General features: G+C 35.0%; 1 protein-coding gene and 1 non-coding gene across 4 annotated transcripts in view; both read right to left on the bottom strand.

The window, feature by feature from the left end:
* HOOK1 (hook microtubule tethering protein 1) overlaps positions 1-24,793 on the bottom strand; it is a 90,759-nt gene that overhangs the window by 37,401 nt on the left and 28,565 nt on the right. For all 3 annotated transcript variants that reach the window (XR_012379453.1, XM_073896652.1, XM_073896651.1), the window contains 13 exons: positions 24,065-24,127; positions 22,104-22,187; positions 17,379-17,545; positions 11,312-11,452; positions 9,772-9,973; positions 9,098-9,208; positions 8,407-8,494; positions 8,268-8,328; positions 6,140-6,280; positions 4,259-4,352; positions 2,555-2,589; positions 1,698-1,780; positions 978-1,078 (listed from right to left, as the gene is read on the bottom strand). Coding sequence is in view for 2 of the 3 variants with exons in the window: in XM_073896652.1 (XP_073752753.1) it covers positions 978-1,078; positions 1,698-1,780; positions 2,555-2,589; positions 4,259-4,352; positions 6,140-6,280; positions 8,268-8,328; positions 8,407-8,494; positions 9,098-9,208; positions 9,772-9,973; positions 11,312-11,452; positions 17,379-17,545; positions 22,104-22,187; positions 24,065-24,127 (1,371 nt within the window). In the remaining variant the exon portion in view is untranslated. The remainder of the gene's footprint in view (positions 1-977; positions 1,079-1,697; positions 1,781-2,554; positions 2,590-4,258; positions 4,353-6,139; positions 6,281-8,267; positions 8,329-8,406; positions 8,495-9,097; positions 9,209-9,771; positions 9,974-11,311; positions 11,453-17,378; positions 17,546-22,103; positions 22,188-24,064; positions 24,128-24,793) is intronic.
* LOC112824096 (U6atac minor spliceosomal RNA) lies at positions 23,235-23,365 on the bottom strand. The gene has a single exon (XR_003208227.1). It is a non-coding gene; the product is annotated as a U6atac minor spliceosomal RNA (small nuclear RNA).

Raw genomic sequence — 24,793 nt, forward strand, 5'->3', positions numbered from 1 at the left:
AGTTGAGAGAAACTGGACTGTAGCAGAGACTGATTGCCTTTGTTTACCAGGGCTCTCTAGAAGCTGCGTGCCTGAGTGCTGCCCACTGAAATGAGGGTGAAAGTGGTTCATGGCTCCCAGACCTGCCCCATCACGAATCTCCTCCAGTGCAGTCTAGCCTGGCCTCCCTCGTCTACTGGCTGGACTATCTCGAGTGAGCTTGGGAATACCACGTTCAAGAAGGCAAAGCCTCTGTCAGCTGGGGGCTCTGGCAGATTGCATGGAGCAGTGCCCCTCCCCCACTGAAAGATGGGCTTCCTGTGATCAAGAAGTAACTTCTACCTTTTAAGCCCTGAGATCGTGAGGTTTATCTGTTGCTGTAGGTACTATTTACAACTTAATAAATATAAAACTTAAACATAAAAAGAACAGACACATTAGCAGCATTTTTAAGCTTCATCATATAATCCTTTTATTCAATAACTAGAAAAAAGTATATTAACATTCTCTAAGCAAGAATACTTATAGTTAATTAGGAAAATATGCAGTATTCATGGAAATAAAAGATTTTATGAGAATAGTACTTACAGATATTTAAGTTTGAAATAAGGAAAAAAAAATTAATCTGGTAAACATCAGAATAGCGCCTAACTGTCTAATCTAGAGGGAAGGCTAAAACAATTTTAAACAAGTTTGAAGAGCTAAATTTTCACAAAAGGCAAATGTTCACTTTAAGAGCTAAAGGTTCCATACTTCATAACAGTCATCTCCTCTAATGAGGTCACTCCAGTCCCCACTGAAACTGTCCCAATAAAGCCCTGTGTTTGTTTTACCTGCTGCTCATGAGTGAGAGTGAGAGAGCGTGAGAACTGGCCCGCAAGGCAGGGAAGAGGGAGCAAAGTCACATGACACAGAGAGGAGGAACAGTCCCACAGGCAGAACTGGCTTAATAAGAACCTGAGTCAGAAGAGTTGGGTTCCAAAAGATCAGTCACTCACATTTCTTGCTTTCTCCAAGTACATTTTATATCTCTCCTCCATCGCTTTCATATCTTCATCTTTCTTCTGAAGAGCAACTTCAAGTTCATTGATCTTTTGTGCTGTTATTGAAAAGGAAATGAAACATGACCAATTTAAAATACTCCCTCTTCACACAAAAATTGTACTTATCGTATTTTTTCTAAAGACTGATGAGAGAACTTAAAAAATGTTTATTTCTTCTTTGTAATGAATTCTTATCTAAAACTTTTGAACTATAACCAATACATCCTCGATCATTTCATATTATTCTTTCTTAAAAAATATCTATAATCTCCTTTATCCAGCTATTTTTCTCCTTTCTCTCAAGTGTTTCAATGAGCAAATACACTTTACAATGTAATCACAATCATCATTAGAAGATAAAGCATTCCTTCTACAGAATGTTTAAAGGTTACTTTGATTATACATTATTTTATTTACATTTCCATAGTATTAATTCTACTATATTTTACAATGTTTGATACTCCTATATATCAATCAGTTCATTTCATTAGATTTTTTTTTTTGCTTTAAGATTAGATCACTTATTACTTAAATCACTAAAAAATTACCATGGTTCTTATTTGCAATGTATGTATTTATGGAATGTCCAGAAACTTATACACAGTTCTTGCATCCTTCAACTAAAAAGGGCAAGTCCTTAGATGTAGTCTGATCCAGGTTTTTACAAATACCTACCATTCTGGTTTACATCTGGCTGAAGATCTTCAATGAGTTCTTGTTTCTTCTGTAATTCTTCCTGGACCTCAGTTAGTTTTTCCCTAAGTAGTGGAAAGAGCATGGAGTTTTGGAGACAAATAGACCTAAGAATGAAAACTGATTTCTGCCACATAACATTTGTGGACTGTGGGCAAATCACTTTCTGATCCTGAATCTCCTCACCTGTGAAATGGGAGTAATACCTGCCAAATATTATAGGGGTTGCTGTGAGAAGGTAAACTGCCTAGCACATGATGGGTGCTAAAAATGTTAATTTTTTCCCCTTGCCATCCTTGCTTCCTAAGAAAGTCAAAGGAAATATTTTATTGGTTAAACATCCCACATCCCCACACAGTCAAGTTGTGACAGCTGTCTGCTTTGTAAACCCTTCAAATGACATTAGTGATTGAAAAATGTAGGATCTGGGATCACTGGCAGGCAGGCTGAACATTTTAGAACATTTTTCTTTTCACTTCTTGGTGGCAGTGGTGAACATTCAATTGCCATCAGGGGATTTTTCTTTTTCTTTCTTTTTTTTTTTTAAAGATCTTTGTTTTTATTTATTTGAGAGAGAGAGAATGAGAGATAGAGAGCACGAGAGGGAAGAGGGTCAGAGGGAGAAGCAGACTCCCTGCTGAGCAGGGAGCCCGATGTGGGACTCAATCCCGGGACTCCAGGATCATGACCTGAGCAGAAGGCAGTCGCTTAACCAGCTGAGCTACCCAGGTGCCCCAGGGGATTTTTCTTATAAACAAAATCAGACAAGGATACTAACTTTAAAAGTTTTTAAAACCCTTCCCCTTGCATATTTGAAATGAAATGTCAGTTTTACTTACATATGAGCTTCCAACTTCTGCTTTAGTTTGCTGGACTATAAAAATTAAAAAAAGTTGCTGTAAGATAACTTTTGTGACAAAGATAAATTTTCCAGACATCACAATCTCTTTACCTCCTTTTGAAGTGTATTATTTAAAATTATAAATGTTTCAAAAATTTGTATTTCTAATAACATACTCGTAAAAACATAAAATTTTAGGTATTTTTTACTTCAAAGGGAAAGGAAAGGAGGTTAGGAAATGAAAGAAGGAAGAGTACAATAGTAAAAAGAAAAATGCTTCAAATTTCTGAATACCATGAAAATAAAATTTAAACTTGAAGAAAAATAGCAAATGCAAGCTGAATGTGATATACTGAGGAGTATCAAACATTTAAAAATCATTATATAAGATTTTAGGCCTTTAAATGAAGAATAAACTTAAATAATTATCTTTATAATAAAGTGTTATCATAAAAATGCAAGCACTTTAATATTAACAACAAAATGGAGCAAGTGGATTTTGTTAAAAAATAAAATTTAAGACATAAAACTTCCTCTTTAAAAAGCAGGAGTTTAAATTGCAATACTGGTTCAAGATCATCTACTGAATAGATAAATGAAGGGTTTAAAATATATAATCTGAAATATAACTCAGACACTAATACATTTTAAAAAGAGAAACATAAAACCTTTAAAAATACTGCAATCCAAAAATGTACTCCCCAAATTGATCCCATTTTAAAAGTATTCCCTAATGTGGCTTAGAAAAAATATTTGTATTTGAGAGGTTACAATACCGTATATATGCACATACGAGATGCCGCCACGCATGAGACGATTTCTATTTTCCAAGCCCCCGAGGAAAAAAGAGAAAATCATATAAAGCATATAAAAGAGAGAGGAAACACAACCTTTTCAGTCTTCTTTCTCATCTCTTTACTTACTCTTTATAGCTCTCTCCCCTGTCAACACAGGTACAACCACCTCACATTGTATCTACCCAGTATCTAATGTACATTGAGCCCTATTTTTTTGTTGTTGTTAGTTATAGTTAAATGCCTCCCTCCCTCCACTGTTACTTCTTTTCCCCTCTGCATACAGAGATCCAACTACAGACACATGGCTAGGTATATTAGATTTGGGCTGTTCAAGCTCTGCTGAGTCCTCTTATCCATCCCCTACAATGTTTGCCATCAAAGCCCATTAGAAAGGGCGAGGCCATAAGTCCACTTGCAAGGAGAGAAGAAGTAAGGGGTGACTCATGTCTTCAAAACTGCATTAAGGTTTCTGTCCTTTGGAGGTTGGTATGATCCACTTCTTTGACGCTCTTTGGTAGAAATCATTGTCTTACTCTCTCCTTCCTGTTAGAAGATTTCCTCAATTCTGACTGCTGACTACACTTACTAGGACTTTTCTCAAGCCTGAGAAAAGAGCTGTGAAGACCTCACTCGTAGCATGCTCTCAAGCAGGAATTACCATGAATTTATGTGTAGCTGTTGAAGTAGGACAGATAGAAATCACCTTCCAATACATACGATTAATTTATAGGCTCCAAGTTGGCAAAATCACTGCATCTGTTATGCAGATATATACGGTATTCGGTATTCGAGGGTACCCCCAAAGATAAGGGTAGCACTTTCAAATACAGGACTAATTTGGGCATCAGGACCTATCGGGGAGAGTCCACACACAGCAGAATTATTACAATGTTTAAGTTACTTACACTTTCTCCTTCAGACCTGGAGCCTTGTTCCTGTAAAGATTTCTGGAGATCCTCAATCTGCTGCTGCAATTCTCGGATACGCTCTTTGCTCAGCCTATTGTTAAGATGAATCATATGTATTTACTTGTATTGAAAGTCAAAGTAGTTATGGATCTATAAAGGTACATTTGTGCAATTTAATTCACAAAGTCTGCATTTAACAGCAATGACGAATGCCCAACAATTGTCTGTGGCTAGGTATAATATATAGTGTGAGTACAGTAGGCTACTTGCAAGAAAATATTTTTTAAAAAAGAAGACATTTTATCATGGACGTATGTATGCCCACATTTAAAAATTTCAGGTACTTGTGTGCCAGCTGCAAAAGCACATCAATTCTGCACTGTCCTCGCTGGTACGAAAATCAGAAAAGTAGTTCAGTTTTCCTATAATTGTATCTTTAATGAATGGGAACTAGGTTTCTTCTTCTTGTATCAGATTTCACAGTGTATTGATCAAGGCCACCATTTCCCAACCATTTCTTCATAAAACTTTTTATTTAAATTAAAGAGACTAACACTAGCAACTAGGGCACATTTCTAACTTGGCAAAATCTTGTACTTTAAAACCCTGCTTAAGAGTTACCTCCGCTGAGGTTACCAGCAAGAGAAAGTATCTGTCTCTTTTCATGTATATATGACCTAACACACCTGCCTATTATAACACTCCACTGTTCCACTATTGCAGGTATCACATAATATAATCATTATTCATATGTCTATCTTCCTATAGTAACTCTTTAAAAGCTGAAACTTTGTATCTCCAGTGCTGATATTGAACTGGATAGGATAGTAAAATCTGATGGTCCCTTCAGAAAGCTAAAATGTTGATGTAATACAATATATACAAGTTTGAGAGAGAAGGTTCAAGTGTATCTAAAATTCCTGGTGGTCTCTAAGATCTAATAAAGTTTGGTCAAATAAAATCAAATAGTTTTATAGCAAAATATGCTATTTATAAGAGGCAAGTTAGCACAGTGGTTAAGAGTCCGGACTCAGGAATCAGACTGACAGAAAGTTCAAATGGGGGATTGAAAATTTACTAGCTTGTAACTCTGGACAAGTTACTTAGCCTCCTTGTACTTCAGCTTCCTTATCCATAAAAAAGAGATAATTACAATTCTCATTTCATAGAGTTTTTGTGAGGATTTCTGAGTGAATACCAAAAAAGTGCTTAGAAAAGTGCCTGGCATATAGTGAACACTATATCAAATGTTATATATTTTTAATACTCTAATTCTTGAGCTCCTCATTGCTATCAGATGAGTACACCATTTGTTTGTATAGCTGAAGACACCAAGTGTGAGTTTAACTTGCCCAGGACAGAACAGCTAATAAATTTAAATAGAGGTGGGGCTCAAATTTGACTGCATGGTCTATGTTCCATCCATGTACAGACTGCAACCCAAAGCCAGCTTGTCATTTATCCATTTGTTAAATTTTCTGTGGATTGTGAAGACATATAAATGAAATTCAAGAAAAAGCAGCCAGGTTAATAAAGTCTGCTAAAGGGGTGCGTGGGTGGCTCAGTCGTTTAGCGTCTGCCTTCGGCTCAGGTCATGATCCCGGGGTCCTGGGACTGAGCCCCGCACTGGGCTCCCTGCTCTGCAGGAAAGCTGCTTCTCCCTCTCCCACTCCCCCTGCTTGTGTTCCCTCTCTCGCTGTGTCTCTCTCTGTCAAATAAATAAATAAAATCTTTAAAAAATAAAAAAAAATAAAGTCTGCTAAAATAATGTGAGAGGCTGAAAACAAACAATTTAAACTTCTTTAAATTCTACTTATTTTAACTACGTGGCTAGCTAATGCAATCACTATGAACGTCAATTACAAAAGAGTGTGTCACCTTTGCTCGGTTTCCAGTTCATTCATCTTGCGGTGCTTCTGTTCCAGCTGCTCCTGAAGTTCCTCAATACGCTCGTTCTCAGTACCTTCCTGTTGCAAGCGGAGCATCTTATTTTCATGTTGCAGTCGGATAAACACTTCCCTGATGTTGAAAAGCAAAGTTTGTTTTTAAATTTTTAAATGTACATTTTACATTTTTTTTATATTGTGAACTTCTGGAAAATTCCTGTTCATTCAATAGCTGTCATTTAAAAATGTTACCAATGTTTCTGAAATTTTTTAAGAAAAAACTATGTACATTGTAGGACTATCTCAAAAAACAAGTAATAAATTTTTCAGAGCATAGGTATTATATTATATTATATATCACTAAATATTATGCAAGTTCCAAAAGAAACAGGAGTTATTTTACTGGTAACTTAGATGCTATTCACTATAGCATAATCTCAGAAAATATATGCATTAAAAGCAACAGATTTAAGAAATCAGTTTGTTTAATATTTTTTAAATAAACTCTTATGATGACAGTCATATGACTGCTTCTAGGTTTTTTTGTTTTCAAAAAACAATTTTTCTTAAAAGTTTACAAATACACACTTTCTAAAATGCAAATGATAGGAATCATATTAAATAAAAAAGTAATGTTCTCCTACCTGCTGCCTCCCTAAATGCATTTTTTAAGATTTTATGTATTTATTTGACAGAGAGAGAGAGACAGTATAAGCAGGGGGAGCGGCAGGTAGAAGGAGAAGCAGGCCTCCCACTGAGCAGGGAGCCCGATGCGGGGCTCAATTCCAGGACCCTGGGATCATGACCTGAGCCGAAGGCAGACGCTTAACTAAGTCACCCAGGCGCCCCTAAATGCAATTTCTGAAAAGCAACTAATTTCAATTAATCTCAATTTATGTTCTTCTGAATGGCAACATCATGACTTCAAAATACAGCTCATATGGCTATTTTTTTTCAAATGGCTATTTTTAAAGTGACATTAATATCACTGGATATTAACAACTAAAAAGTTGCTTGCCAGTCCAGCATGTAAGGAGCTCTACCTTAACAACAAAAAATTGAACAAAATTAAAATTAACATATTTGCAAACTATATGCTGAGTGAAAGCAGTCACAAAAGGCTGCCTATTGTAGGACTCACGTATGTTAAATTCCGTTAACAGGCAACTCGACAAAGAATTGATTCTCCGCTGCCCAGTGCTGGAGCCTGGGGGGAGGCAGGACTGAGGAATGACTGCTAAGAAGCACAGGCGATTTTTGGGGGGGAATGGAATGTTCTCAAATTAGACAGCTGCACAACTCTATGACTACACTAAACACCACTGAGCCATACGGTTTTAAATGGGTGAATTATATCTCAATAAATCTGCTTAAGAGTAGAGTCTGAAGTAGTAAATAGAACTGTTACCACAAAAAGGAAAACCATAAAAAAATATCAGATTAGTCAAATACCTAGAAGCAAACATAGCAGTAAGATACCATGATAAAAGTTGGTTAAGAGGAAACTCTAAAATTTGTATTTTATTTAACTTCTGTTTAATCCTTCTGCTATTATTCATAGCTCCTCTCCTACTAGTTTCACTCGTGTGGATGTGAATGCCAGGTATAAAAAAGTTTTTCCATTGAGTTTATAGGTAGGAAAAGAAGTTCAACACAATAAAAGTCATATTATAAAAACCAGAATATTTTATTCATCTAGTTTGTGAAATTTTACTTCTAATAAATTCTAAAACTGCTGTAGTAGCAGTAACAATCTAAGAAGTTCAGGGGCGCCTGAGTGGCTCAGTCATTAAGCAGCTGCCTTCGGGTCAGGTCATGATCCCGGGGTCCTGGGATCAAGCCCCACATCGGGCTCCCTGCTCTGCAGGAAGCCTGCTTCTCCCTCTCACACTCCCCCTGCTTGTGTTTCCTCTCTCGCTGTCTCTCTGTCAAAAAATAAAATAAAATCTTAAAAAAAAATTAAAAAAAAAACAATCTAAGGACTTCAAGCAGATGAAACAAAGTAATTTTGAGCTCCATGACTCATAAAATGGAACACTCGAAAGGCTAATAATTTTTTTAGAAAGAAATCATATTTCTAATATTAAGTATAGATTATCAATTAATAAAAACAAATTTACCTATATTCCACTGGCATAATCTCAGCAGCAAGATTCTCATAACTTTTTGTAGCAGATGCATCTAAACAACAACAACAAAAGATTAACATTTCAGTATTTCTACCATTAAAAAAACTTTTCTAAATCCAACAAAATTCACCTGTTTGGTTTAGATGATCTTGTTGTACTTGTGAACAACGAAGCTCTTCATTTGTTTCTTTCAGAGTATCACGTTGTTCTATTAGTCTCTAAAAAAGAATTGTATATAAGCATTAATCTACATGAAGGTATCTAGCCACAAAACTGATACAGTGTATGATGGCATATCCTGGACAGACTGGGCAAATCTGTAGAGAGAGAAAATGGATGAATGGTTGCGAAGGCCATGGAGAGGGGAGCAGAATGCAGGGCAGCCACCAGTAGGCACACTAACGGGCTGATGACAGTGCTCTAAAATCCGACTGTGGTGATGGCCGCACAACTGGAAATACGCTAACAACTACTCCACTGTACACTTCAAGTGGGCAACATTTATGGTACACAAATTATATCTCAACAAAGCCATTAAAAGATAAAATCTATGGTCCTTGCTTTCAAGAAGCTGATGGTCTAGAATGGGAAAACGTGCAATGAGACATACGGCCTCGCCTCTGTGACTTCATCTTCCCTTGTGAAGGCAATTCACAATACTGCACATTAAATTTCTACTACTTTCTTTTATACCAACACTTGAATTTGGATAAAGACAGAAGATCTGATTGACGTGACTTCCATTCTTAGAACAGCAAGGATAATATTAAACACTAAAAGAGAAGACAGACGTATTACTCATCTACTATATTCATGTGTACCTCTTTTTCCTTAAGTAAAGCTTCATGTTTTTCTTCAAGCCGCTTCATTTCAAATGCTAGTTTATCTGCCCTTTTGGATTCAGAGGAAAGTTTATTGTGAAGATCCTGAACCTTTTGTCAGAAACAAAAGTAGATAACAAGAGTATATAATATTAATAGTTTTTCAGAGTTTAATAAATGAGAAACTGATTGGAAATAAAATTTATAGTAAGAATATAATCAAGTAATCCTAAATAGTTGTGAAAATAGCATGTAAATAAGAGTTAACATAAATTTTAAAATACCCAAATAATAATTTAGTAAAAAAAAAAAAATCAGCCTTCTATTCCTAAAATAATTTAGTAAAAAAAATTGCCTGATAAATAGCAAAACAGAATATTATCAGTTATAGCTCCATTCTCTAGGCAATTATTACTGGTTACCAGAAATGCTAATGAACAATTAAATGCCCAAAAATATATATAAGCTCAGAAGACAATAAAAAGGGAAAGATCTAGATAAGTCAAATTCAATTATCAACCCTGGAATTAAAATTACAGGTAGAAGAATTCTATCATAAGTTCACAGCCAACTATAGGCAATGTTTCTTCACATCTCTATCATTCTTAAAGTATCAAAAGGAATCAAAAGGAAGTTGAGCTCTTTTATTTAAAAAAATTAAGATATTTTCTTACCTGCCTCTTGTATGTTTCTAACTGCGTACGTGCTGCATTTGCCTTCTTTAATTCTTCTTCTAAGCTGACTGTATTATGCATATACATCATGTTTGTTTCTTGTAAAGTTTTCACCTGCTTGCGAAGGTCGTTCAGATCTTGTAGCTTCTGACGATATATCTCGACTGTTGACTCTAGTTTATTTGCTTTATCAGAGGTAGCCCTATGATAATAAAGACTGCACATTACTGGGTAAGAACTAGTAAATGCACATAACAATTTTATTCTGTCTGTAAAATTAGTCAACCAGATAATCAATTGGCTGAAACAAAAGGAAGGAAGGAAGGAAGGAAGGAAGGAATTGAGAAAGACAGACAAAAGAAATAAACTTTGTGGGAACTTTGGAAAAAGACTCAAATCCAGCATTGAGCCTTTTTGTTGTAAAGGCATCAAAACAAAAATGCCTTAAATTTGACACACTAAATTATCAAACCACTTCATATAGCACAATGTGTAAAAAAGAATGGTTTTGCAAATGCAACTGAACAATTCTAAGCTTCTCTGTAGCTTATAGACCAATTTTGCTTTGTGTATAGTATTTAGTACGGTTTTGTTCTAAGTATTTGATATACTTAGGAAGTTGACTCAACTTACAATTTGTCTGACAAAGAACTTTGCTTTAGAGTTGTGCTTACCTGACCAACCGGGCTAGAGCAAAAGTAAATACATAAACCAAATCACTTTCCATCACATACAGGTTCAAACGAATGGGTATAAAGTTTTTGTTTCAAATGGATATAAAACCTGTGCAACAAAATGGCCCATTAAGAAAATTTAACAGAAAATATAAAGAGCATATGGATAGTCTGTTTGCTTGATTAACATTTCACAGGCAAAAGCCAAATAAAAATTTTATACATTGTCAAAGACAATAAGAGAACCTTGGGATAACCCTAAAATAAATGTTAAGATACTTAATTATACCTATTTTATATCAAATGCCAAAATATGGATTGAGAATGCTTTCCCTTATGTAAAAAGTTCACAAGATACACTAATGAGTACAAGGAGGTCAAGCTAAATGTATCTAAAAGTAATTCAGCTCACACAGTTTTAAGAAAAAGGTATCATTTTGGGTTTACGAATTCTAATATGAAATTGTGCTAACACAGGTGGCTCAGTCGGTTGGGTGTGTCCAAATCTTGATTTCGGATCAGGTCATGACCTCCTCAGAGTTGTGGGATTGGGCCCTACATCTGGCTCTGCACTAAGAGTGGAGCCTGCTTGGGATTCTCTCTCTCCCTCTTCCTCTGCTCCTACCCTCCCCCCATCCTCCCTCTCTTAAAAAAAAAAAAAATGAGCTAACAAGATTTGAATATTCTCCTTAAACTACAATTACCATCAACAAGCATAAAATAAGTAAAGACTAGGAGCCCGGATAAAAACTGAGCAGTACTTAATACACAGGAATAACCCTAAGAATCCCTGATTAGAACATGGTATACCAAAATGACTAAGGAATAACTTAGAAGTGACATAATTATATTTAGATATGCCATACCTAAGAACATCTATTTCATCTTTCAGGGCTCTTGTTTCTTCAGCAAGACTAGTCAGTTCATCATTCCTATGCTGAAATTCAATTAGTTGCTTTTCAAGTTCTTCACAGTGAACACGGTAATCATCTTTTGCAGCTTCAAGCCTTGAGTAAAGAAAACAAGTACTTCTAATGTAATTTCCATCATTTGTTTTCTTACTGAGACATGTGCAAGACATACTTTAATTTTTTTTTTTAATTCCACTCAAAAGAAAGGCTCCTGGATTTGAAACTGGCTGAGAATAAACTTAATGGTCTGAATTTTCCCATTTTCACTTCTGAAACACTGTGCTTCATTATCTCTAGCTCTAATAAGAGTTTTAATTTCAAAAGATGAAGAGAAAATATATATTTATTAAAATTACTCAAAAATACTTATCACATGCAAAGTAGTAAAATATTAACTCTAAGTAGACTATAAATTAAGGATAAATACTTAAACTCTATAGCAACAACAAAAAGTAAAAAGACAACATAGTGAATAAAGTCAAATATTAAAAAAAAATTTCATTTACCCAAAGGAATGCAGAAAAGAAAAACAAAAGGATGTGACAAATGAAAAACAGCAAACTGACAGACCTAAATACAACCATAACAAAAATTACATAAAAGGCAAAAAGACTAACACATCAATTAAAAAGGCAGAGACCATCAGACTAGATAACAAAACAAGGCTCAAATATATGCTAATAACAAGAGCTGGTTTAAATATAAAGGCACAGATAGATTAAAAGTAAAAAGATTAAAAAAAACACCACGCAAACAGTAAGCAAAAGAAATTGGGGTAGTTATGTTGACATCAAACAAAATAAATTTTAAGACAAAAGAGTATTATCAGAGATAGAGATATTTCATAATTATAAAAGGGTCAATTCATTAGAAAGCCTTATCATAAACGTGTATATACCTAAAAACAGTTTAAAAATACATGAAGCAAAAACTGACAGAATCAAAGGCAGAAATCCACAAATCCACAATCACTGCTTAATACCAGTCTCCAATAAATGACAGAAACAAAAATATCAGTAAAAATACAGACGAGCTCTGAACACCACCATTAACCAACTTGATTTGACATGTATATAACATGTCAGGCAAAAATTACAGAATACACATCCTTCACAAGCACACAGGGAACACTCATCACAATGAAACAGGCCGAGCAATAAAATAAGTATTAGTAAGTATCAAAAGACTGAAATCTTGTGAAGTATGCTCTCTAACCACAAGAGACTTAAATTAGAAATTAGTCACAATAAGAAGTCTAGAAAGCCTTAAATACTTGGAAATTAAACAACACATTTCTGAATAACCCACAAGTCAAGGAAGAAATCACAAACGAAATTAGAAAATACTTCAGAACGAATAACAACAGAAAGACAACCAGTCAAACTTTGGGGACCCAGCTAAACCAGTGCTTAGAGGAAAACTTACAATTTTAAAGGCTTATATTAGAAATGAAGAAAGGCTTAAAATCAATCATCCAAGTTTCAACCTTAAGAGTCCAGGAAAAGAACAGCAAATTAAATCCAAAGTAAAAGGAAAGAAAGAACAGAGGTCTAAAACCAGTAATATGGAAAGCTAATAAAGTGTTTGAAAAGATTAATAAAATTGATAAAACCCTAGTTAAGAGTGATCAAGAAAAATGAGAAAAAACACAAATTAACCAATATCAGGAATGAAAAAGTGAGTATCAGTATAGCTCCTACAGTCATTAAAAGGATAATAAAAGAATACTATGAACAACTTTATGCCAATAAATTCAACAACTTAAATGAAATAAACATACACCTTGAAAAGCACAACTTATCAAACTGACAGAGATTAAACAGAAAACCTGTGAAGCCTTTTGACCACTAACAAAACTGTATTTGTCATTAAAAGCCCTTCACAAAGAAAACCATAGGTCCAGATTGTTTCACTGATAAATTCTATCAAACATTTAAGGAAGAAATAATATCATTCTTACATAAACTCTTTCAGAAAATAGAGAAGGAGAGAATACTTCCCAATTATTCTATGAGACTAGCAGAACTCTGACAACAAAACCTGAAAAAGACATTACAAGAGAAAAAAGTTATAGACCAGTATCTATATGAAGACAATCAAAAAATTCTTTCAACATATTAGCAAACTGAATCCAGACATATATATGCAGAATAATAAGGATGACCAAACTGGTCTAACCCTGAAATATAAGACTGTTCAACATTTGAAAAATTAAACAATCATAATAAAAGAATGAAAAAGAAAAAAAACCACACTGTCCTTTCAAGATGTAGAAAAATCATTTGTCAAAAATCAATACCAATTAATGATAAAAACTCTTAGCAAGCCAGAAATAAAGGGGAATTCCTGCAAAATGCAAAAAAAAGCACATTAAAAAACTCTACAGCAAGCATCATACTTGATGGTACACTTAATTGAATGTTTTCCCCCAAGACCTGGAACAAAGTAAGATGTCTGTTCTTGCTCAATACAAGAAAAATAGAGGGCAGAAATAATAAAAGGAAGATGTAAAGCTCTATTAATAGATTAGATGATTGTAGTTGCCTTAGATTTTCTATATAAACAAATTACTAGAGTCAATAAGTGAATTAAGAAACTTTATAAGACATAAGTTTCAAAATATAAGATCAGTTTCAACATATAAAGATCACCTGTAGATATTAGCAGCCACTTTTCAGAATAACTTTAATTGTATTTGTGATAGCATCTACTTGGGAATAAAGTTAATAAAACACATACAAGACTTCTCTGCCAGAAACAACACAACATTGCTGAGAGAAATTAAAGACTTAAATAAATGAAGATACCATATTAGCAGAAATTCTCAATATAGTTAAGATATCAATTTTATACAATCTAAATCATGATCACAAAAGGTTTTTTAAACAGAAACTGACTAGCTGACTCTCAATTTTAAGTAATAATGCAGAAGACTTGGAACAGCCAAAGCAAATTTTGAAAGGAAAGAACAAAGTTGGAATACTCACACTACCTGACTGTACGCTTACCTTAGAGCTAAAGTAATCAAGACTATACCATATAGGTATAAAGACAAAGGGATCAATGGAAAAGAATTAAGGAGTCCAGAAAATGATCCAAATTTTATGGTTACATCATTTTTCACAAAGGCACAAAGCAATTTAGAATAAAACTAAAATCTTTTCAAATTATGATACTGTAACAAGTAGATACCCGTATGGAAAATAAAAATACAAATAAAGCTTGACCATACACTATTTTTAAAAAAATCAATTCAAGATGGACCACAGACTTACATGTAAAAGATAACACTGTGAAGGTTCTAGAAGAGAACAGTAGAGAGTATCTTCATGGCATGGAAGTAGACAAAGATTTCTTGGGTAATACACAAAAACACTAATATTAAAAATACTGATAAAGTAGACTTTTAACATCTAAGTTAAGAACTTCTCCCCTTTGAAAGACATCATTTAAAAATGCAAAGGCAAGCCACAGAATGAGTGAAATATTACTATGCACATATCTGACAAAGGATTTGCATCCAAATTCTTAAAAATTCCTACAACTAATTGATAATGACAAATAACCCAATGTAAAAACAGGTCAACAGTATGAAGAGACAATTCACAAAGTAAGATATATTTCCAATAAGCACATGAAAAGGGGCTTATCACATCACTGGTTATCAGGAAAATGCCAATTAAAGCCATAAGGAGATACTACTACACTCTTCCTGAACTATTTAGTTAAAAAGATGGATAAGAATTATGCTATGCAGGCAGAACAACTAGAGCAATGAGTGCAGACTCTGCTCATGGAAGTATAAGATGTTATAACCACTTTGGAAAATGGTTTGGCAGTGTCTTTTAAATTAAACACAGAGCTACTGCATAACTCAGCAATACCACTCTACATATTTACCAATGAGAAATAAGAAAAAATATATCTACAAAAAGTCTTGTATTACAATGTTCAGACTAGTTTTACTTACAAAATCTGAAAACCCAAATGCCCATCATCTGAAGGAAAATGGATAAGTAAGTGTATAATGTGGAATAATTCCAAAAATTTGACTACTCAGCCATAAAAAATAACAAATTACAGATACATTCAAAACATAGATGAATCTCACAAACATGCTGAGCAAGGGAAGCCATTCACCAAGGAGTTCATACTGCATGATTCAATTTATGTGACATTCTAGATGAGAGAAAACTCTTTTTTGGTAAAAAATAATCAGAAGAGTAATTAATTAGCCTCTGGGAGGTAGACATTGGGAAGAAGCATAAAGGAACTTTCTTCAGTGATTGAAATGAATTGTATTTTGATAAAAGTGTGAAATTACACAGACGTATGCATTTGTTAAAACATGTCAAACTGTACTTAGTATTATTCATCTCACAATATGTAAATGTTACCTTGCAAAAGAACTGTAAACATACTGAAGTCTTATTAATAGTTTGCTTAATACAAAGGTAAGGTTAGCAATTCTTAAATTACTTTCTGTGTGTTTTGGGATTGAGTATATGAGTAAATATATTGAGGAAAATGGGAGCCAGGTTTCTCATCATTGGAGAAGGGGTTTACAATATGGAAATGGAGAAGATCAGAATGAACCCCAAAAACACAGAACTAAAATGAAAGATGTCAAAATGAACTCATTGTTCACAGTGAGAGACATAAAAACCAATGCAGACATGTGTATATATAGGCGTATGAACACAGGCAAGTGTGAATATGGGCAAGTATATTTCCTAGCTCTGTACACCAAAGGGGCCTAGAAGCAATGACAGAAAAACTCATCTGGAGCACTAGATCTTTGTTTCTAAATAACATTGTCCACTAAAAGGAAGTAGGGATCCTTGGAGAAATGGCTGATTGCAGAGTCAGGAAAGGACGAGATGAGTCTAGAATATTTTGTTGTTCCAGAAAGTAAGAAAGTGCTCAAAGGCTAGTAACAGGTTGAAAGGACACAGAGGCCAACTAAAAGGCTTCCCAGTGGTGGAATCTGGGACAATTTCTCCATTAAATAAAAGATGATAGCTACTGATTTATAGACCACTGAATAAGAATCAATTACTAAATGCAAATGTATGATCCTGGATTGGATGCTGACCCAGGAAAAAAAAAAATAGCCATAAAGGACAACGAGACAACTAATGGAATTTGAGTATGATCTGTGGATTAGATAATAATATTGTATCAATGACAAATTCCCTAATTTTAATCACTATACTGTGGTTTATAAGAGAGTGTTTTTGTTTTAGGAAATACATGCCAAAGTATATAGGGATAAAGGTGCATGGCTGCTGCTTACTCTCAAGTGGTTCAGAAAAAAATATGAGAATCCATAAGAATATGTATAGAGACTGCTAAAGCAAATGGAAAAAACTGCAGAACAACTGTGGAATCTGAGTAAACGGTATAAAGGAGTTCTTTGCACTATTCTTGCAACTGTATTTGTGTTTAAGTTTGATATTAAAACAAAAAAAGGAACAAAAACCATAGAGTACAATTAGAGTGCCTACTCTCAAGGCCTTATAGTTCCAGGCTCAACAGCAAGCATGCAAGAGACAATGTTTATTAAAGGCAAGATGTATAACACTTTTTTTTTTCAAAGAAGAAACATAAAAGTTAAAGAAGAAAGCATCTCTTTAGCTTAAAATTTCCATTTTTTCCATTTATTATCAAGTTCCCTCTCCTTTATAATAAACACCCCATTCTCCCCAGGCCTCAGCAGTCACTCCCCTTAACTGCTATTGGACTTACACATGGCCTTCATTTGGCCCTTATCACAAGTTATTTTGAACTGTTTTGATTTTATAGACATACCCCACTTGCCTAATTAGATTGCAAGCACTGTGAAGGAAGGAACCACTTATACCATTTGGTATTTTCAGAGCTTACTCAGTGTCCTAAGCATGCTATGAAGCTCCAGGATGCTACAGCATACTATAAAATGCTTAATAATTAGTTGTTGATAGGAATTTTTAGCTCTTAGTTTAACAGAACTCTATGGAAGGATTTTTACTAAAAATGCTACCTGAAGTTTTCTTCCTGTAATTGTTCTAGTTGTAACTGTGCATGAAAATACTTTTTTGCAACCACTGTATTTGGATCATCAAAAGATCCATCCAACTGGTCAAGTTTTTCATTCATCATCTCATTCTCAGAAACTAATGAATTCTTTTCATCTTGAAGTGCAGTCACCTGAAAAACAAATATACAAACATAAGCACCAACAGCAAAAAAGCTTAGAGTCCAGAGTTCACATTATAATCGTGACTAAGCCATTAAATTAATTTGGTCAATCAGACTAGATAATTTTTAAGGCTCCTCCTCCTTGAATTTTGGGTCTAGGAGGTTTGAGTCAAACAAAAGAAATCAAAATAATTTATTTTTATTATTAATATACCTTATTAATTAAGTGTTAATACAGAGAAAACAGTTAATTCATATAAGGAGAGTATCTTCAAAAATGTTATGCTTGGGGGCGTCTGGGTGGCTCAGTCATTAAGCGTCTGCCTTCGGCTCAGGTCATGATCCCAGGGTCCTGGGATCGAGCCCCGCATCGCGCTCCCTGCTCAGCTGGGAGCCTGCTTCTCCCTCTCCCACTCCCCCTGCTTGTGTTCCCTCTCTCTCGCTGTGTCTCTCTCTGTCAAATAAATAAAATCTTTAAAAAAAAAGTTATGCTTGTCCTAGTTTTGGGAAGAAAATGTTTCCAAGTCTCTAAAATTACATATGGATAAACTTCAAAAAATTAATTTGTTCCTCTTTTAGTTATAAATTTACTATTAGGATGCTGTTATCTAGTAGAAAATTATCAGTTACATATCATTCCTTCAGGGATAAGCACATTATTTCGTTAATGAATCAATAACAAAAAGCTGAATTGAATCTATTTGCACATTAAGACTGTTCACATTTTAAAATGGATAAATGTAATTTTAGAACCACATCAATATCAGTACCTGATTCCTTGTTATTTTACTTACATATTTATGCAACTCCTTTTTCTTTTCCTTTTAAAAATATCTTCAAAAATTTACAGCTAGGCTGTAACCTTTTATAAGACCAGAACTTTATATATGATTTTATTAAGATTTGTTTGAAAAACATGAATCTTTGACCTCTTATGACTTTCAACATATTACTACGTAGGTTTGCGATTACTTATTTTTTCAATAGATGTAATAAAATCAACCCAGTTATGTGAATGGGACTATATACTGACACAGTGAGCTAGTAATAGGAAATTAAAGTCGAGTGAGTGCCTTTAAATACAGTATAGGCAGGTTACAAACACTGTCCTCCAAATGAGCAACACAAAGGCTCGGAAAACTGTCCCCAGGCAGACCGCAGGAGAAAGAAATTTCTCTTCCTAAATTTAAGGCATGCATCCATCCTTGCCATGCAAGCCGTTTAGTGTCTATTACCTGCCATGTACAATCCTAAATGACTGAGATACACAAAAGAATGGGAGTTTGAACCTTCAGTATCCTTATGGTAGAAATGTAAATAATTGTGTAACAGAAAATGTTCAAGGTGCTTTGATGTAGTGGGTTCTAGACATCTCCTTTAGCAAGCTCCCATGGTGATATTTTCTTTAGGTTTATAATGTACCTGCCTTTATCCCTCTCTGGTTTTTTCTCTATTTCTTTGTTTCTCTCTCCTTTGTTGCTATCTTTCTCTCCCTCTCGCCCCCCTTCTGAGTTAAGAGACAGAAAAATTTTAAAAGCTAAAAAAAAAAAAATACTCGTTTTCTCATATCACCCAGATTTAACTTAATTCTTGTATACCATTTGCATATTTAAGAACAATGAAATATAAAATTCTATAGCTGGAGTCCCCCTTTACCACATTAGAATCAGAAAACCACCGCCTCAGACAGAAACTTATCTTGTACAACGGTGGGCAGGAGTGTGTTTTCTCTAACATACCGTGAGCAAGAATGACTGGCCACTGCTCCTGCAGTAAGTGAAGAATTGCTTCCTATTGCTGCCAGGTGGTAGGAAGAATGGCTGGGAAAGGCAGAATAAAAGCCACTGGCAAACATGTCATAACTTGCCTGAAGGCCCCATAATAATCCTGACTGGAACAGAACTAGAAGACTACACCAGTTTCTCAAAACTTCACATCAAAATATCACGTGATTTTTCTCTCTCTCTTTTTTTAAAGTACACATTAACGGGCCTGCCTCCTGATTTCCTGAATCAGAATTTCGCTGGCCCCAATATTTAAAACCATAATTTGCACAGAACCAACATAATTCTTATTTAAAAGGATTCAAGTTTCACCAGATCTTTCATCAGAGAATCTCCACTTTTTCATTCTTTATTTCGATTAAAACATGTTTGCTAGCTGAACTGTGTCAACAAGTAGTTTCTCCAAGAAGGGCCCATGAGTCTGCATCTGAGCTCTGTCTGGGTACAGGGCTGCTTCCCTGCCGAGGCAGTCTGCAGATACCATGCTTCCATATTCTGGCATTCATGTTGTAGGGGAGCCGGATTTTGTCTTTGTGGGTGATCTGCCTTATCTATCTGAACGACTTAGTACTTGTTTTTCCTTTATTCTTGAAGTTCAATAGCTTACCTAGGATAAAGTCTGGTGTTAAAAATTATTCACTGATTTGTTTCTATAGATCTGCAATTTCCTTTTAAACCTCATTTTGTTGTCCTATTACCTAGTCTATTTTACTGATGTGTTCCTATGAAATTGTTATACATGAAGCAAAGGTTATTTTCTAAGCGTGGCTAAAGTCTTTCATATGCTCTTTAACCTGCAATGTTTGCAGAGATGTCATGCTTTTATTCTTTTCATCTAAATCATGCTTTACTGGCAGTTAAGATACCCTATATTTTCCAGTGTAGTTGAAGACTTCCTGGACACCCTCTCCACTGTACTGAAGACCCAGTGTGTCTTCCCTTCTAAGTCATGGTTGGGACTGTTTTCCCTCCACACCATTCTACAGCCTTGTGAAGGGTTAGGGAAGCATGGGTTGAGGGGAGGCAATGGGCAGTGTTTTTGTAACGCCTGGGCTATGCTCTCATGTCTGAGGTTTAAATACCTTTAACCAGGGTGTGAGAAGTGTATCCCATTCCCAGGGAGGAATTCCTTTGGGCATCAGACCATTCCCCCAATGCAGTGTGTAGCTCTACAGCCTTTGTTTCTAACAGAAGGAGTCAGGCTGAGGGGGCCTGGGTGGCTCAGTCGGTTAAGCATCTGTCTTCGGCTAAGGTCATGATCCCAGGGTCCTGGGATCAAGCCCCACATTGGGCTCCCCGCTCAGCCGAGAGCCCGTTTCTCCCTCTCCCTTGCCTGCCACTCTCCCTGCTTGTGCTCTCTCTCTCTTTCTGTCAAATAAATAAATAAAATCTTTAAGAAAAAAAGAAAAGGAGTCAGGCCCCCTAGGCTCTTAGTCACCCTTCCCCAGTCCAGTGAAAGAAGGGTGACTTCCCTCCTGATTGGGTAGACTGCAGTGAAAAGCATCAAGATTTCTGTGGATCTCCTCTCCCACCCCACCCCCTGCATGGGCTAGGGATAAGGGTCGTGAGATCGAGCCCCATGTTCCTCCTCGAGGAGTCTGAGATTCTCTCCTGCTCCCTCTGCCCCTCCCCCTACTCATGCACGCACGCCTCTCTCTCACTCTAAAGTGAATAAATAAAATCTTAAACATTAGCTTTATTCAAGCACAGGACTGATTTTTTAAAGATGAAGTTAAAAGACTAGGATTCCAGTGCTGTCACTGCCTTAAGTAGCTGAGTCACCTTGACCTGAGTCACTTCTCTTTTCCTATCTGCAAGCCCTTAAGGGTTAGAAATATTACTCAGCCCTATCATTATAGATATTTATCCCATCAAGTCAGGATAATACTACCACAACCCTTGTTCCTTGTCTTCATACTTTTCAGAGAGTATTATTTATGTAACTCATTATTTGAACAAAAACATGCAATTTACATATAGCATACTATGATGGTACATTTACCCTTTTGCATAATTTTTCAAGACTTACTGTGTAACTTTTGCATTTGCATTTTCATATAACAATAACAACACATGCAAACACACATAGAGTTTATGCGTGTCAGGTCCTGCTCTAAGTGCTTAATGTATATTAACTCATTTAATCCTCATAATCACTCTGGAAATATATACTATTATCACATCATTTCTCAAAAGAGAAAATTGAACTATAAAGAAATTAAGTAATTTGCCTGAGAGGACACAACCAGCTAGTAACATGGCTTGAGTCTGAATATAGGTGGACTGGTTTAACAATCTACCTCACTAACCATTAACTACTATCTCTCATACCAAGTTATACTGTCTCTCATATGAACTCAAGAATTATATACACATGTGTTCAGATACATGCGTGTTAGCAAAACTCACTTGGTACTCACATTTATGGGCGGGGGGGTCAAGCACTTCTAAATACTTCCATAAATGACCTCACTTAAATATATACACTCTATGCAGTAGATACTTTAATTTCTTCTTTCTACAAAAGCAACTACAGGCTCATCTAAATACTTGAAATTCTACAATTAAAATGATTTTCTCAAAAAAGTTAGCAATTTTCAACTTGAAGAGAAAAATAATTATGAAATTCATGCTTGAATATTCAAGCCTGTAACAAATACTTTAAATATGTCCTCCATGAAATGAAACCCAACCTCCAAAACACTTTACCAGTGAATTATTTACAATAAAACCCTTTGTAAACTTAAAGAGGACATTTTTCTCAGGCTGGTTCTTTTCCACACCTGCATATCTAGTTCTTGGCATCTTTGCCTCAGTTCTTCTTTTTCTGCTAGTGCTTCTTGAAGTTCTTCCAAGGCCCTTTTAAGCTGAAACACAAAATGTCCTGATTCTTAGTAAGACATGTTTTGACACAGATTGAAAAATACATGTATATACACATAAACACTGATATTAAAAATGGTTATTAAAATTTATTAACAAGCTTACTCTCTTTGGGTCTTTGAAACTTTGAAACTTTCTAGGGTTACCAAGCCAATTACACAATATAGGAAAAGCACTAGCACAGTGTCTCTGGCACATAGTGGACACTCAGTAAATAACTGACTACTCAGGGTGAGTGGGAAGATTTTAAGGTAGTGACCTTATGCAAATGGACAGTTGTGTGAAATAGTTGTTTCGGTAATGGGAGAAGATGTTGATTAGTACAGAACAATGATGAAGGACCTAACTGTGGGTGGAAATCATGCATTTATATGACCCCAATTCAAATAAATAGTTGTGCTTTTCTCTAACAGTGCTCAACTGCACGGATGTAGCAGTAAAGAAAGCACTCATTGTAGTTTTGATTTGCATTTCCCTGATGATCAGTCATGTTGAGCATCTTCTCATGTGTCTGCCAGCCATCTGTATGTCTTCTTTGGAAAAATGTCTATTCAGGTCTCCTGCCCATTTTTTAATTGGATTATTTGTTCTTTGAATTTTATACGTTAACTCTAGAGAACAAACTGATGGTTACAGAAGGGAAATGGGTGGGGGGGGGGAAGGGTGAAGTAGGTGATGGGGATTAAGGAGAGCACTTGTCATGATGAGCACCGGGTGATGTATGGAAGTGCTGAATCACTATACTGTAAACCCGAGACTAGTATTACACAGTATGTTAACTAACTGGAATTTAAATAAAAACTTTAAAAAAATTTATCTATTAAAAAATAAGTCTCAATGTTGTTTTTCTGTGAATAGTATTCACACAGTCGCATTAATGTTTAAGGCTCTGGTCCCACAGAAATAAAATTTTATGTAAATCTTTATGAAAAAAATATTTTGGCTCAATGTGCATTTTTTAAAAATTGAAATATCATTAACATACAGTATCATATTAGTTTCAAGTGTACAATATAACGATTCAATAAACAATAAAACAATGGTTAGATGCCATGAAGTAGGTGGCAATGCCTTAACCATGTTGTGTGCTGTCAGGCCCAAGGGCCTCTTTCATCCCTGTCAAAGTAAGTGCTTGCTAACCTTCTCTCCTTTCATAGAATACTCCTTATGAAATATTTAAACAACAGAGTATTAGAGGATGTTGTTTAATTACAAAAAATTTAGAAAAAAATGCAGTATGTTTAAAGTCAAATAAAAATTTCATAGAAAAAGTTTTAATTTGAAATATTTCGTGAGATGACTGGTGACATTCATGATAAACATGTTCAACAATATAACAGAAAAAGTACTAGTTGCATTTGCCTGTCCTTGTACCCTTTCCCCTACAACCCAGGTCGGGTTACATGTCAGAGGAGAGTGCCTTTTTCTCCATGTGAAACAGTCATGTCATAGAATCAGGGAAAACAGCCTGAGCACAGGGTCTTGGAGCTATTTCTTCAACATGACAAAAATTATATTAATTTATTAGATAAATCAGAAATAAGCAGAATTTTTATATTGTCTACTATTAACAGTGTAACCATCTAGAATGAGCCATATATGTATTATAAGTTTCAGAAGAAAAGTTCAATGTCACTCAACTCTTTGAACATGAGCATAAAAATTTCTGGAGACCAACACTACTTGCATTCATGAAGGAATGCATAATAATATTCAGCTGAGATATTACAGAATAAACAACCTAAATTTCATGGAAAAAATATTCTTGTATATGTTCTCCAATGAAAGCCTTATGATACTAATTGGCCAAGGAACTGTAATGACTGTTTTCAACATTTTCCCCAATTACTGAGATACTCACCTGTTGCTCTAATTCTCCAACAGCATCATTTGTAGGAGAGCTCAATATTTCTTTACTCATCAACTAGGAAATTAAAATAGTAAACTTAAGTACAATAAAGAGATGTTATGAAGTAAAAATAGGTTTACTTGAGAGTAAAATGCTTTATATTTAGTTTTCCTTTGCCATAATTTGATGATCCTTAGAATATTATTCAAATAAAAATTTTATTAGAGGCTTAGGCTAAATAACACAATATTCAACCATTACATCAGTGAGGACATCAGAAGTAAAGTGTACTTGAAATACACTGATATTTTTAAAATACCTGTATACTGAAAAATTACAATCCAAGTTCTAAAAGATGAACTACTAAATAAAACTGATAATAATAACTAATAATAATAAGATTCTTCCATGAAATAAATTAACACTTTTAAAATACAGCCTTTAAATGAGTGATACGGTAAAATTCCTAATTTGAGAAGTCATTTTAAAAAGTAGGAGTTACAATTCTATGAAAAAAAAAAAAGGATACGATAAAAAGTAACTTTTTTGCATCTGAAAGGCAGATTTATTGTTTTGATGCTTTAAATTCAAGCCCACAATGCAAACTCAGAGCACACAAAAGAACTTCTTGTGAGAGGTCTCCCTCCAAATCATGCCCCTGCCAAACTCTGTTTGCCCCCACTAATCCCTGGGCCTCCTTTGCATTCCACATCATCTCAGCCCTTCAGGCTGATGTTAAGA

The sequence above is a fragment of the Callorhinus ursinus genome, unplaced genomic scaffold (assembly GCF_003265705.2).
Source record: "Callorhinus ursinus isolate GAN/ISIS: 27379988/994484 unplaced genomic scaffold, GSC_fseal_2.0 scaffold9, whole genome shotgun sequence".
Taxonomy (NCBI): Eukaryota; Metazoa; Chordata; class Mammalia; order Carnivora; family Otariidae; genus Callorhinus; species Callorhinus ursinus.